The sequence below is a fragment of the Athene noctua genome, chromosome 26, assembly GCF_965140245.1.
Source record: "Athene noctua chromosome 26, bAthNoc1.hap1.1, whole genome shotgun sequence".
NCBI lineage: Eukaryota > Metazoa > Chordata > Aves > Strigiformes > Strigidae > Athene > Athene noctua.
In genome coordinates this window covers 1732312-1745844 of record NC_134062.1, presented here as the reverse complement: position 1 = coordinate 1745844, position 13533 = coordinate 1732312, and the positions used below count along the sequence as shown (strand labels likewise).

The window sequence follows — 13533 nt, the reverse complement described above, 5'->3', positions numbered from 1 at the left end:
GTTTGAGAACTGATTTGTTGTCCTCAAAAAGAATTACTATTGCAGAATTTTTACAAGTGCACCAGGTTAGCAGCAGGAACTGTTGCCCTTTGGAGATGGGAAGTGGACCTGAGCGATCGAGCAGTTACAGAAGGGGCACTGAGCTTGCATACGCTATAGTCCCGTTTGAAGAACAACCGACCTGCCGGTAGATCCCACCTGAGAGCTGCCGTGGGTTTATAGATCACTTCTGGAGTATCTTTACACTTCTAAAACAGTTGTACCAGATTTTATGGTTCAAGAATATGTCTTGGCCACTATTCAGGTGGTGTAACTCGTGACAGTCTGTGGGAAGAGAGCCGTGCCCTCTCGAGGGTAAGTGGTCTGCAGAGGCTATGAGCACACTAGCTACTGTTTCTAGTAGAATTATTCCTTTATTTATAATTGTGAAGTTTCACGCTGTTTAGTCTCAACAGTAACAGGTCTGGTATCCGTGCTCATGTATCGTGCTATTTTCTGTCTGTCAAACGATGTGATAGGGATTGAACTGCAGATCACAGACTTTGATTGCAGTACCTAGGATGCAAAACAGCCAGTCCGAGTAACACGGTAATACAGACTTGGCCTCACTATCAGCGTGTGAAGACAGAACCAGGCCACAGTTAGACTGTCAACCAGTGTAAAAAGCAGAACACGGCTTGAAGATGTGGAACTTCTGGAAACGGAGCCTTCTGGAAAGCATTTAATGTGTTGGCTAATGTGGCAAATTACTGTGTGCTGGTTTGGGGCAGAGACACCGACTAAAGTTGGGCCCTGTGTGTCAGGGTGCTGTACAAATGCCAGCTGAGATACTGGACAACTTAGAGTGGGGAAAAAGATGAAGTGACCTGACCTTGGTTCCCACTTTCAGGTGAGTGACATGGCTAGGACTTGCTGTCTGTCAGCACCTAATCTGTTGTACTATCTACTAGACTACACTTTCAGTTTGCTGAAGGATGGATAATGGTTTATTGTTATTTCCCCTGAGCAATCACTTCGTCCTTGGTGTCTTTTGCAGTACTTTTCTGAGCTGTCATTACGCTCCTTATCTGACATTTGCTCATTGTTTGACATATGATTTCCATTGCACTCGCCACAGTCGTGGCAGTGTAATAATGTTCTCTCTTATCTCCTTAACCTGCATTGCTCTAAATTTCCCATCTCCAAGAGTTTTGCTCGCTATTTGTGCGTGTGAAGGTGCCTTGGCTCTAAAAAGATGCCTGATGTATACTGCTTAGTATCTTCAGGTGAATATTTGCAAGGACACTAGGGCCTTGTGGTTAAAGGTAAAAGGGGTGTAGCTGCGACTTTGCCCAAGAAGCCTCTGGTCTCTTCTTCGGTTATTATGAAAGTGTAAATCGTGTGGTCGTTAAGCGTTTGTCATGCTGCTTCTTTCAGTGTGGATCAGATTCCTGTCTCACCAAAACATGACTTCAGGCTGCTCTGAGCCACTTGGGGTTAGTCGCTCTACCGTAATCTGCTTCAGCGTGTGTTGGCTTTTCCCCATGTCACTTGAATTAAGAACACACTTTGCCAGTGCTTGCAGGCCTAGGGAAGAAAGGATCCAGCAGGACTGATAGAGTGGTAAAAGCAGCACCACCAGCAGCCTTCTTCTGTGGCCTAACCCTCCCTGGAGGCTCACAGAGAGAAAATGTCCATCTTATTTGGGCTCACAGAGCCGAACACCTACAGAAATGGACTGCTTTAGTGAAGTGTCTCTCTCTGGGATCCAGACTCATCCCTGTGTATATATGTCTCAGCACAAACTGGCAAAACCTTCTGACCCTTATTGGGTAGAATTAAAATTACAGAATTATAGAACAGTTCAGTTGGGAGGGACCTACAGTCATCTAGTCCAACTGCCTGACCACTTCAGAGCAAAACAAAAGCTAAAGTTTGTTCCTCTTACACACTGGCAGGCGTGGGGCATCGGTCCCCTCTCTAGGAAGCCTGTTCCAGTGTCTGAGCACCCTCTCAGTCAGGAAATCCTCCCTCACGTCCAGTTAAACCTCCCCCGAGGCAGCTCCGAACCGTCCCCGCACATCCCACGACTGATCCCGGGGAGAAGAGCTCGGCCATCCCCTCCTCGGGAGCTGCAGAGCGCCGTGAGGCCGCCCCGCAGCCCCTTTGCTCCAGACCAGCCAAGCCCGGAGCCCTGGGCCGCTGCTCACAGGACAGTCCTTCCAGCCCTGCCACCGCCTGCGGTGGCCTCTGCCGGATGCATTCAAGTACCTTTTAAAATGGTGGGGCCCAGAACCGTACACAGTATGCAAGTAGCATTTCATCTCTTTAGAGGTGAAGAGCTGCCTTGCATAGGCAACCTCTCGTGTTTACAGTCATAGTTCCCATCTTTGCCACGCCTGTGAGCACATTCTCTTTTGTTAAAAATTGATTCCAATTGGTGCAGGCTGCCTTTTTTTTCTTTTTTTTTTTAACAGATTATTGGTTGCTGTCTGGCCTAAGCTCTTATAAAGTAACCCAACACTCTGTCCTTCCAGAACAAACACGACAAATGCCCATTGCTAAGAGGCAGCAGTAACTCCTTAGTGAGCTGTTTCCTGTCTGAATATATTGTTACTGGGATGACTCAGGAGCTGCTTCACAAGATGCAGGAAAAATTCCCCATCTGTATTCTGATTGCAGCTGGACTATTGGATTTATCTGGTGAGTGATGTGTTTTGTTCTGATCTCAATTGCTGTCTTTCTGCCGCCTTTTCCTCTGTTATCAGTGAGCAGAAAAACTATGCTAAATATTGTGCCATCAGGCTCAGGTGTGTGACAACAATGACATGAAGGAGCAACTTCTCTCTGTGCAGCTGTGCTGGGAGGCTCAAGATTTGGTTTAAATGGTTTCTATTGTGGGAGCATTAGTGGCCCCAGATCAGGACATAGCTGTGCTGCTTACCCAAGCTAAGAGACAGTCCGTTCCCCAGAGATTATATTGTCTCCTTCAGGTGGGGGAAAGCAAGGGAAAAACAGTGGCACTTTTCACAGAGTAGCTCCACAGCAGAACTGAGGGTCAAACTTGTGTCTGCTGAAGCCTTGTTCCAAATGTACTTTTTCAGGCACCACTGTTTATCACACGAAGCATGGACTCCCCTCTTCACCATGCAGTAACACATTGTTCTGCATTTTCTTTGGGAACAGCTGTCCTGCCAAGTATTTCTGACAGCAGGAAATCAGCGCTGAGTTTGAAATGCTGTCATGCCTCAAATGAGTTCCTAGGGCTGCTGCCTCTCATTGCGGGGAACCACTCAGTCTTTGCTTTCTACCTCTTACTGCGTGCCTGTGAGCGTACCCTGCCAGTGTACATAAAATTAACTTGGCTAATGAAAGCAGTCTTGTGTCTTCAGGCAGACTGTTCTCTTCAGTAGAGATAAACTTGGGGAGGGGTGTCAAAGAATTTTCCACCTAATTAGTAATTCTATTCTTTTTGAGCGCTTTGTTTGTTATGTTTAATTACCTTATCCCCCTGCAAGGTGTATTTGTGGATATTTACACCACTTGTTTTATACAAGACCGTGGTTCTGTGGGTGCTTCTCTTTATAGACAGGTCGCTTGTGTTGCTTTGCCAAGTTGAGGCTACACTGTGGGAGTTTCATTTGTTTATACAAAACCATAATTCAAAATATTTTATAGATTCAATGTACCAGTCTCCATCATCCGTTAACCTCCACTTCTGGTTTAGCAATATATCAGCTTTTCTGGTTCACTTATATCAGCTTAACCTGCTCACTGTTGACTGAGAGCAGTACTGGTTTTCAAAATGACCGCTGAGGAGTTGTAATCTCTTCTTAAGGCACTACACTTGGATGCCAACTCCAGGGATTTCATCTGAAGTGAAACTGGTAAACTCTGCTTTGCCTTTATCAAAAAAAAAACCAAACCAATTTGAATGCTTAACACTTAACTGCATAATCACTTTTTAGATTTTAGATGTATTTGCTGGCAGGTGCCTAAATGAAAATGCTTGCAGTTTTTGGAGAGGAAAGTACATTAAGATTTTAGTCCATGGTTTGGAAATTATACTTGGGAATGTCAGCCTTCTGAACGTGAAGACAGAAAAAAGTGAAATGTGTGGATAAAACAATAGCCTTTTAAACTGTAGGTCTGCCTGTTTAAATGACAAAGTGTCTGCTTTTGATTTGAGAAGTTAGAAGTACGGGAGTTACCGTGTCTGCTCTGTGTCACCTCCACAAAACAAACTAGCTTTGTCCTGCCTGGTCACCCACTATGAACTGGGAAATTCATCAGAGGACTGGGATATTGGGGGAAGGAAGAGTGGTTAAGGAGAGCCAGCTGAGTGAGCTCATTCGTGTAGATCTCAGTCTTGCTTTGCTATTAAAGAGTTACCAGCCTGTCCTCAGGCAGCCTGAGGGTTTCATTCTCCCTGCATCTTCAGCTGTCATTTATATCCTTGTACAGTTAAGTTAACGGGTTCCTCTCTGGCTCGTTAATGCTTTGCACAAGTACAGCAGGAGGATGAAGTGTCAAGTTTATAGCAGCTGGTGGTAGGAATGGCAGTGCCAGAGCTGCCCATCCTCCTCCTGCATGGTTCTGAATGGAGCCGGTGGCCACTTATCTTCCTGTTTTCTGCTCAGCCTGCTGCAAAGTGCTGCTTCATGCTGTTAAAAGCTCATGTACGTGTACCACTGAATGGGCAAAGAGCTTGTTTTCTGTTCATTAGGTGCCTCCAGGAACGAACATCATGTCAGTGAAGTATTAGGCCTGAGCTTTCCTGGAGAAGCACAGCCAAGAGCTGAGATCAGCCCAGTGCCCAGTGAAGTGTTTTCCATTACAGAAGATAACTCGGATGAGGTGACCTTAAATTTTCAGAGTGCAGCACCTGATCCTGCCAATGACACAACAGTTGACTTCATTCCTGTCCATACAGAGACAGCTGCAAAAAGAACAGCCGAGCCGCCAAAGGAGTTGGTTACAAACTTGGAGGTGCCTGAGCAACTGCAAACAGAAGCAGCCACTTCAAAACTCCAGGCTGGACACACATTTCCTAGCAAGCTCTTGAGTAGCATAAGCATGTCTGTCTCCACACCAGGATCACAGGCTACCACACATCTGGAACATCCAGACAGGTCACTGCAAGGAAAACCAAAAAATATTCCTGGGGCTGGTTCCAGTCCCACCAGCTCTGGCGCTGGGCTGCCCCAGCCCTTTCTCAGTGGAGGGACTCATCAAGACTCTCCCGAGTTTACAGCTGTCTCTTCCATTCCTGTTATCAAGCAGATGGAGGTGCCAAGTCCTACAACATCTCTTCTGACTTCTGTGGTAAATTTTCATCCTCCAAGAAAAGAAATAGAAGCGTCTCCATTTCCCACTGGAGTTAGGATTGCTCTTGAAGGTGCAAGGGTGGATTGGTTACCAAGAGGAATGCCTCTCACTACCAAAAGGCCAAAAGAAACAAATCCACAAGTCCAGCCTGACAGCAAAGCTGGTGTGACACCTGCATACCCAAAGAAGACTCAGAGCACGGATGCTAAAGTTACAACTTCTGCATTCCTACAAAAGCCAGCTTCAGGGGACCTTGATGCAGTCTATTCCAGAATGACACAGACAAGTGCTATTCAGTTTTCCCCTATTTTCTCTGGCAATAAAGCCAGAAACTCAACAACAGCTGTAATAAATGGTTCTGGATACCCAACCCAGTTGCCCGCTCTTCAGTCACTCCCACAAGGCAACGTACTTTCTTCTTCACTATTGATACATCTGGAAGCTCTAGTTCGTGATGACTTACTTCCATCTCCATTTCAAGGGCCCATCAGCACAACTGATAGACAACAGCCCCTCTCTTCGTCCCGGACTCTCAACTGTACTAAACAACATGTTTCCCAAGAAACCAACAACGGCTATCAAGAAATTGCAGTTCTGGTTTTGCAAAGAGATACTGATCATCAGATGATGACAAGTAAACCTGAAAAATCCAGATCCTCTGAGAGCCCACAGGCTTCTGCTAATTCATCCTCATTAAGCCAATCATGGATTTCCACATTAAAACTCTCCCAAACTACTACAGAGCTAAAAGGAGTAACATCTGCACTCTTTCCAGGTACATCTACCTTTGAGAACGCGGTCCTTCAGCCTGTAAGCACTTCTGATCCTGTTCATGCTTCCACCCACCAGCCACCAGGTACATCTCTTCCTGCTTATGTTGGATTGCAGCTAATGGGCATCCCCACCTCTGAGAGAGGACGTCATATACCAACTTCATCCATGTCTACTGGTTCTGTGTCTTGGGTTCAAGGCATTTCTGCCCATCCTGTATCTCTGGAAGCCTTCCCTGTGATGTTGCAGATGAGCATGGTGGAAGACTCCAAGGGAAAGAAAAGTCTCCCACAACAGACAGGTAAAACTGGTTCTTCCCCACTGACTCCACAAGCCAGCCCAGTCCCCAGCCCCTCTGGACTGCGTGACAGTGTGAACCAGAAAGTTCCTCTTCACAGCTTTTCCCCTTCAGCCTCCCAGATCCAGCAGGCTGGCAGCCTGGCAGCTTTTGCTTCAAAACTGCCCTCACTCCATGAACAGGGAAGCCAGTCCAGCTCAACAACAGCGCATCCTGAACCGATGGTGCCCAGTGTTTCTGATGAGATCCCAGCGTATCTGGCACAAGCACTAGTGCAGCACTTTGGTATGTCACATGACGCAGCTCCCAAAAACCTCAGTGCTTTCAGAGGCGATCACCTTAGAGTGCTTACATCCCCATTCTTGTCCTTTCTGCTTAAAAGTGCTAATGGCATGATATGCCTGCAGCCCATGCAAGATTCCCCTTTACCTACAAAATTCCAGAATACCAGTGGTGGGGGTCTGGTTTCCATTCAGCAAATCCTGGCAGCACCAAATTCTTCAGTGCTGGACCTTGCAAACTTTCAAAATCTGACTCCTCCTAGCTTAATTCTGGTTAAGCCTGTGTTTATACTTCTGCCAGTTGACAGACCAGATTTACAGATGATGCCCTCTCCTGAGGTTAAAGATGACCACAAAACTGCCCTCTTGTTCACAAACCAGAAAGATCTCAGTTTGGGCACACCTGAAAGCAGCCATGATATCCCAATGAAAACTAGTTCCTCTTATCACACTAGTAAGTCTCCAAGGTCTGAGACTACTCTCTCCACTGCATCTAACCAACCAGCAGAGAAAGCAGAAGTAACTTCTCAGCCAGTGCTAGCTAATCCTAATTATACAGCCATCACTAGTTTGTTTCCAGCTTTTACCTCAGCATCAAATCATTTGCTGGACCCACAGATGAGAATTGGCACTACAGTGCAGGCCGTGCATCTGCACAGGCTGCCCGAAGAGATGCAGGTACCCGCTCCCAGTTCCCAAGATGCCAGGGGGACTGATTTGCTTTTACTTAACAGTGTGTTGGCGGAGCCTTTCACCTCCACCGCGCCACCATTTGTGGTGTCTGCACAGCATAGCCACCGTATTTCCCCTGGAGTATTTTTCACTGCTGGAAAGCCACATTCTTCTGTCATTCCTTTACTGTCAGCAAAGAGGCTCCCTGATTTTCAAATGCCTGCCCAACCTCCACTTACTGTCACAGAGACTGTAGATGAGGTGCAGCACAGTCAGAAACTAACGCTGCAAACTACGGGCCATCACCAAGGCTTAGTGACGACACCTTCCCCTGTCCGTGCACACTGCACGGAGTGTTTGCCTTTGCACTCAGCTAGAACCATAAAATACCCATTAAAGAGGGTCACAAGCATCATGCCTTTGCAGTCCACATCACAGAGTCTCCTAAGTCCTGAGTCACTCCAAAAGCTGCCATCACAAGTTCACTTTATACCCAGCACACCATCAGCTTTCTCAGTGCTTCCAGCTGGAAATGATGGCAAAGATTCAGCAGTGGGCAGCACGACCTGTTCAGGAGGAGTCGCTGTGTGTGCTAAAGAAGCACAAACCTTCACCGCTTCTGTAAAACCTGATCTTGCTAAACACTTGGAATTTACTCCCGTTATGCCTAAGCCCTTTGTAGTGACAGAGAGACCAACAATAGCACCAGCGCATACTTCACTTTCAACAAAGGTCCAAATGAAAACAGCAGCTTCTGGGAAACCTTTGGCTACGATTACCCATCCAAGGATGTTTATCAGCTCTCCTGCAAGTCCTGCTTCACCTGTGTCTACACGTGTTTCCCTGCTATCAGCCACAAAACATGACCAAATCCATCGAGCCCCTACTAAACTGTTGTCACAGGCCAATATGGGAGAAAATACAAAGCCAACTGAAATCAGCACAAGTGCAAGAAAAATAGAAACCAGTAAGTCCTTGGGAACAAGCGTGTCTCTGTCAGCCATGCTTAACACGAGGACGCAGCAACCCCCCCCAGCAGATCTTGGGAATAAGGTCATTTTAACTCTACTACAACCACCGGTGTCTGCAGGATCTATTATTGCTCTTGAGAGACAGCCTAAACTGACCCAGACCACATCACAGCCTCCCTTAGCCACGACTTCTCTCTCTGCAGCTAAGAATGATTATCTCACCACTTCACTTACAGACAAAAAAGTGTTTCGCCTGCTCACATCAGCTATCCCATCTGACCCAAACGCGGTGCTGCCTCCAGCTGCCAGAGAGAGCAAATCAACTGTGGTCTCCACATCACTGGGAAAGAGTGATGAGGACATGGTAGTGAAAGGAGTTGCAGCCACCACTAGCCAGCTGCCCACTCGGGCACCTGTGTCTTCATCACATCAGACATCAGCAAGACACTCTTTGGAGCAGGTATCCCTAGAAGAAAACATCGAACATAAGACTGGTCATTCCAGCCCTGGTGCCATTACGCGTGCTGCTGGGTCATCTACAACAAAAGCATTTTCTGTCTCTGCTAATAGGATTGTAAATAAGGTTACTAATCAGTCAGCTGGCTTCAAGAAAGAAGCTGTCAATGATGCTGAGATGCTTCTAGCCAGAGATCTAATCCAGCTCCTTCCATCCTCAGAGAGCCCCGTGTATGCTTCTCAGAGTCTGGCAGCGCTTATGCCACAGGGGAACTCCTTGCTGGGTGTGACAAACACTGGACAATCTGAGAGACTGTTCTCAAACACAGAGGCAGAGGCGATGGTTAGAACAAACGAAGCAACAGAAGAAGCAGCTGAAGGTTTAGTAACTGTTCTAACGCTGCTGGATTCGGAGCCCAGGGCACTGCTGAGCGACTCACGTCAGAGGAGGGTTTTGCAGTCAGATGCCACCATTCTGAATGGGTAATTATCTCAGTGTAGTTGCTGTTGCATATTTATGCTGTGTCACTTAAGGCAGGAGGGGGTGGGTAATAGCCAAACTGCTCCATGGGCTCAGGAACACGGGTATATGCTGTGTTGTAAAAACACTGAGTTCATTCCTCAGTGACATCACAGTAAAAAGAAAAGGGTCTTTTCACATTTTGGATATTAATACTCTCCTTCAGACCTAGTTTTCTGTTTCACAGTTGCCTTTCATGCTCTGCCTTTTCTCCCCCAAACAATCTACATGCAGTTTTGCAAGTGGGATCATTTGATATTCTTCTGTCATTCCTTTACTGTCAGCAAAGAGGCTCCCTGATTTTCAAATGCCTGGATCATTTGATATCATTTGATATATTAAGTGACCAAATGTGCTAGCAAAGAGGGTAGATACTCCCACATAGTAAAACATGGCCGAGTTCCTGTGTGTTCAGATGCTTTGACTGTGCAGAGAGGCAGCAGGTGGTTCTGATCACGGGAGGCTCTGTCATGGCAGGGTCCATATATTCTTTATTTGTTTCAACCTACTGTTTGGTTTCACTGAGGAAACTCATCCTAATGCTGTTTTATTCCTAACAGGCTGTGGAACCTAGCTGGACCTCAGCTTTTTTTCCTTCTTTCCTTAAAGCCTTGCAGTTGTGAGTGACGATGTCTGTGGCTCTGGGAACTACACTGTGCAGATGAGCCTGCGCCCAGCCGCAGAAGCAGGCCCTGAGACCGAAGGGTCGGCGCCTTCCCAAGAGACTTTCCTGGCTCTAATCGCTGTGCAGAGCAATAGCAGCCAGCCCGTGCTCCAGATCCGGTCGTGCTGTGTGACACCTTCTGCCAGCCCAGGGGGACCAGGCGCCATGTGCTGCCTGTTCCACAGGTCAGACACAGCTGTAGGGATGGGTGTAGCTCCACACGGCTCTTCGGGCCTGGGCTGGGGATGGGCTGAGTCTTAGAGGACTCTCTCTCGCGCGCACACGTGGGAAAAAAATCTCCCTTCACCCTTTGATTTATGTCAATAAGCCTTCTTGCTTCTCCATGCCATGTCACAGGTGTCAGGTTCACAGCATCCTCCTGCACTTCCAGCTAGGGGACAGCACAGCGCAGGAGCAGAGCAGTCCAAGGATGGGAGCCAGGCTTCTCCACCAGCCTCCGTTTCCCCATGAGCATCTCACAGCTATTCTTGCCTAAACTCTCTGGGTTGAGCACAAAACGGAGGATTCATTAGTTGATGTTCATAAAACCACAAGGGCATGAAACTCTATGCATTACTGACACCAGTACAAGAGCTTTCTGATTTGTCCATACCGGCTATAGCAGGAGAGCACCTCTGCAGTGCTGCTGAATTTGTTTAGGTCAGGGAATGATTGTTGTGTTACAGCAGCCATTTTAATGTTTGTGGTAAAATCAGCCTCCATGAAACAATTCTGCTGCTGTAGGAAGGACCATGCCCTCCACAGCAGGGACGCTGACATTTTGTGGATTTTTGTCTGACCCTGCAGATGTAGGTACCTGGCCTAGAACTTGTGCAGACCTGTGTCAGCAGATCCTCCTCTTCCCTGCCTCTAGTCAGGGAGAGCTGGAATGTGAAACTGTTTGCCATTTGTCCTTGCCAGGTTGCCATCTGAATGCAGACACATCCAGTTACTGCAGAGCAGTAAGTCCAGACGTGCTAGCTTCACCATCCAGCTGTTCCAGATGCTGAATCACTCGGTGGCCTATTTGCACTGTGAGATCAATGTCTGTCTGCATGGCAAAACAGGATGTGAACAGGTACGTGGGACTGGTCCCTTCTCACTGCTCTGAAGAGCTTTTGGAAAGATTTGGTGCTTCCAGCAAGTCCAGTCAGTTCAGTAAAGAATCTTGATGGTAGATTATAGAGCTCCACCTTCTTAGAGCTCATACAGTTCATTCTTAATCTCCTGTGTGCTCTGTGTCTCCTGAAGCCCCACCTAAATTTCTACTCTCCATTAGGCTAACTGAGCTCACAGTGCTTTATTTTCACTTTACATGTAATCGGCATAAGAAGCATATCCACAAATAAGCAAGTAGCAACCTGATAGGAAAATCACAAGGAAAAGGCTCAGCAGAGCTATATAATTTTGCATTGTAGATTTACATGAAAGGGCTCAACCCTGTCCCTGTATTGGATTGTCCTGCTCTGGGATATGGAAGTTTTCAGGCTTCCACAAGCTTGGAGGGCTCAGGGATGAGGTTTCTGTGAAACACTTGGCACAGCACCTCATACCTAGCCATAGACCATGCTGTGCATTTAAAAGGCACGGGACTACAGAAGTAGTGCAAAGAAGCATTTTGAGAGGGATGTGGAAGAGAGTTTCATGAAAGTTTGGTTGAGCTGGACAGGAGAGCTAGAAAAGCTCTGAAGATTCAGCCAGTCAGGCTGAGCCTGCTTTTAAGAAACTTTGGCAGGAATTAGGCAATCGGTTACATGGGCATGGGAAGGATGTGGTCAATCCCTTTGTTAAAAGTCTGGAAGATGAGTTAATGATAGGAAATGGTAGCAATAGTTGCAGATCCCTAGGGAAAAGGAATAGAGATGTAGATATGGGCTGCTCCAAGCATTAGGCAGCTCACTTGCTGGACAGCAGAGCTGGACCAAGTCTCAACCTGAGGCGGCCAGCTCCCGTCAGCACTGCGCTTGCTGTGGGCTGTGCACAGTGGCTAGTGCAGGAGATTCTCAGTACGATTGCAAGTGTTTTTCGCGTGTCTTTCCCAGGACTGCTTTCAAAGTGTGGAGCCATTTCTCCAGTCAAGTGACAGGAACAGCTATGGAAACCTGCACAACCTGATCTCATTTGGTCCGGTTTTAAGAATGAAGAACAGGATTCTATACAAACCTGTGGAAGGTGGGTGCCCCGTTTTTCTTCTCTGTCTCTCTTGCAGAAGTTTCTGTTCGACTTTTCCTGCTGTAAGAAAAACAGTACACTTTGAGCAGCTTTCTTGACAGCCATCTGATATGACTAGATTATATCCCAGCAACTACTCACCTTTGTTTTGGCCTTCCTAAATCCCAAACGTGATGATGGATAATCAGTATCAGATCCAGTAGACTTTCAGACAGGAGACACAGCCAAATGCAGGAACTGATGCTTTAGGAGGAGGACAGGGGAGAAAAATAAGGTAGAATGTCCTCTAGCTGGAAGGAATTTTCCTGCATGTTGTAGTATTTTGGTGAAATGTGTTGGCTGAGGATGGAGAATGTAAAATAATTGAGATATTCGCTAACTCCTTCAAGTGGCTGGGTTATAGGTGAGATGAGATGCGAGGAGTCAAGGTATAGGGTTCTCCTTTTAAATATTTTTTTCTGTTAGCTTTGCAGCTTTTAGAATAAAAGAGCAATAAAGCCATTTTCCGTACTGAGCTTAGGGAAGAGTTGGCATATTTAGAGGCAGTTATCTGGTACAGCAAGGAAACGCCATCCACAGGTAACTGGACAACAATCTAACTTAGGAACCTTAGGTGCAGAATGAGGTTGATCATGAGTCAGGAGCGTTTTCTTTTTTCCTTCTGTTCATCGGTGAAATACAGCAGCTGGTTAATGATAATTAGATGTTGTCCAGCTATTGGAAAGGAGTGATGCTGAGCCTGGTACATCATGAGCATGAGAGACTTCTTAAATCCACTGGCACCATCCCTGAGAGTCACCTAACTTCTTGTGTCTTTCCTTGTTTATGCCACGAATATTTACTGCTGGGATCTTACGGCAAAGAAGGTCGTGTGTTTGAGAATGCGCTACCCAGTCAGACTACTCTGTGGAAAGAAACTTAGCCCTACCTGCTTGGCACGTTATAAGGATGAATGGGAGTTTAACCACCTTATTCTTCTCCCTCCCTTTCTTAACGCTGTTCACTGCTTGATCACTTTTCTTTATTTCCAGGTCCTGATAGTGCCATGCTGGTACCCGTTCTGCTGGGATCCCTCGCTGGCTTTGGCGTCTTGGGCAGTGCTTTCATAAGCCTTTGGCTGCATCACAGACAGAAAACCAAGACCATACGCTGTCCACAACTTGGAGAAATCCATGGCCTGTGAACTAGGAGCAGCTGCTTGGTCCTGCAGATCCAACACCACCACTACAATGATCAGAAAAGCAACTTATTTTGCTTTGCACACTGTATTGCTTTTGTAGAGTTTCTGCTGACCCAGGGAGCAAGATCCCCAGTTGTCGCTGTAGAGACGGACGAAGTGACACGCACACACTCACATGGGTGAACGAGCAGCTAGGGTTTTTATTACTAAAAGCGTGTATTTTTATATATTTCAGGTGCCA

At 46.7% G+C, this 13533-nt stretch overlaps 1 protein-coding gene across 1 annotated transcript; it reads left to right on the top strand.

Annotated features, from left to right (window-relative positions):
- Positions 1 to 2492: 2492 nt before the first annotated feature.
- Positions 2493 to 13533, top strand: LOC141970676 (uncharacterized). The gene is made up of 6 exons (XM_074927430.1): positions 2493 to 2682; positions 4706 to 9239; positions 9886 to 10125; positions 10862 to 11018; positions 11983 to 12112; positions 13144 to 13533. Exons 1-6 carry the CDS (start codon positions 2601 to 2603, stop codon positions 13293 to 13295), a joined length of 5295 nt encoding a protein of 1764 aa, XP_074783531.1. The 5' UTR covers positions 2493 to 2600; the 3' UTR covers positions 13296 to 13533.

Coding starts and splice junctions, on each gene's coding strand:
- LOC141970676 (XM_074927430.1), top strand. CDS start 2,601: ATGACTCAGGAGCTGCTTCACAAGATGCAGGAAAAATTCCCCATCTGT. Junction 9,240..9,885: donor GATGCCACCATTCTGAATGG/GTAATTATCTCA, acceptor CTTTCCTTAAAG/CCTTGCAGTTGTGAGTGACG. Junction 12,113..13,143: donor TCTATACAAACCTGTGGAAG/GTGGGTGCCCCG, acceptor CTTTATTTCCAG/GTCCTGATAGTGCCATGCTG.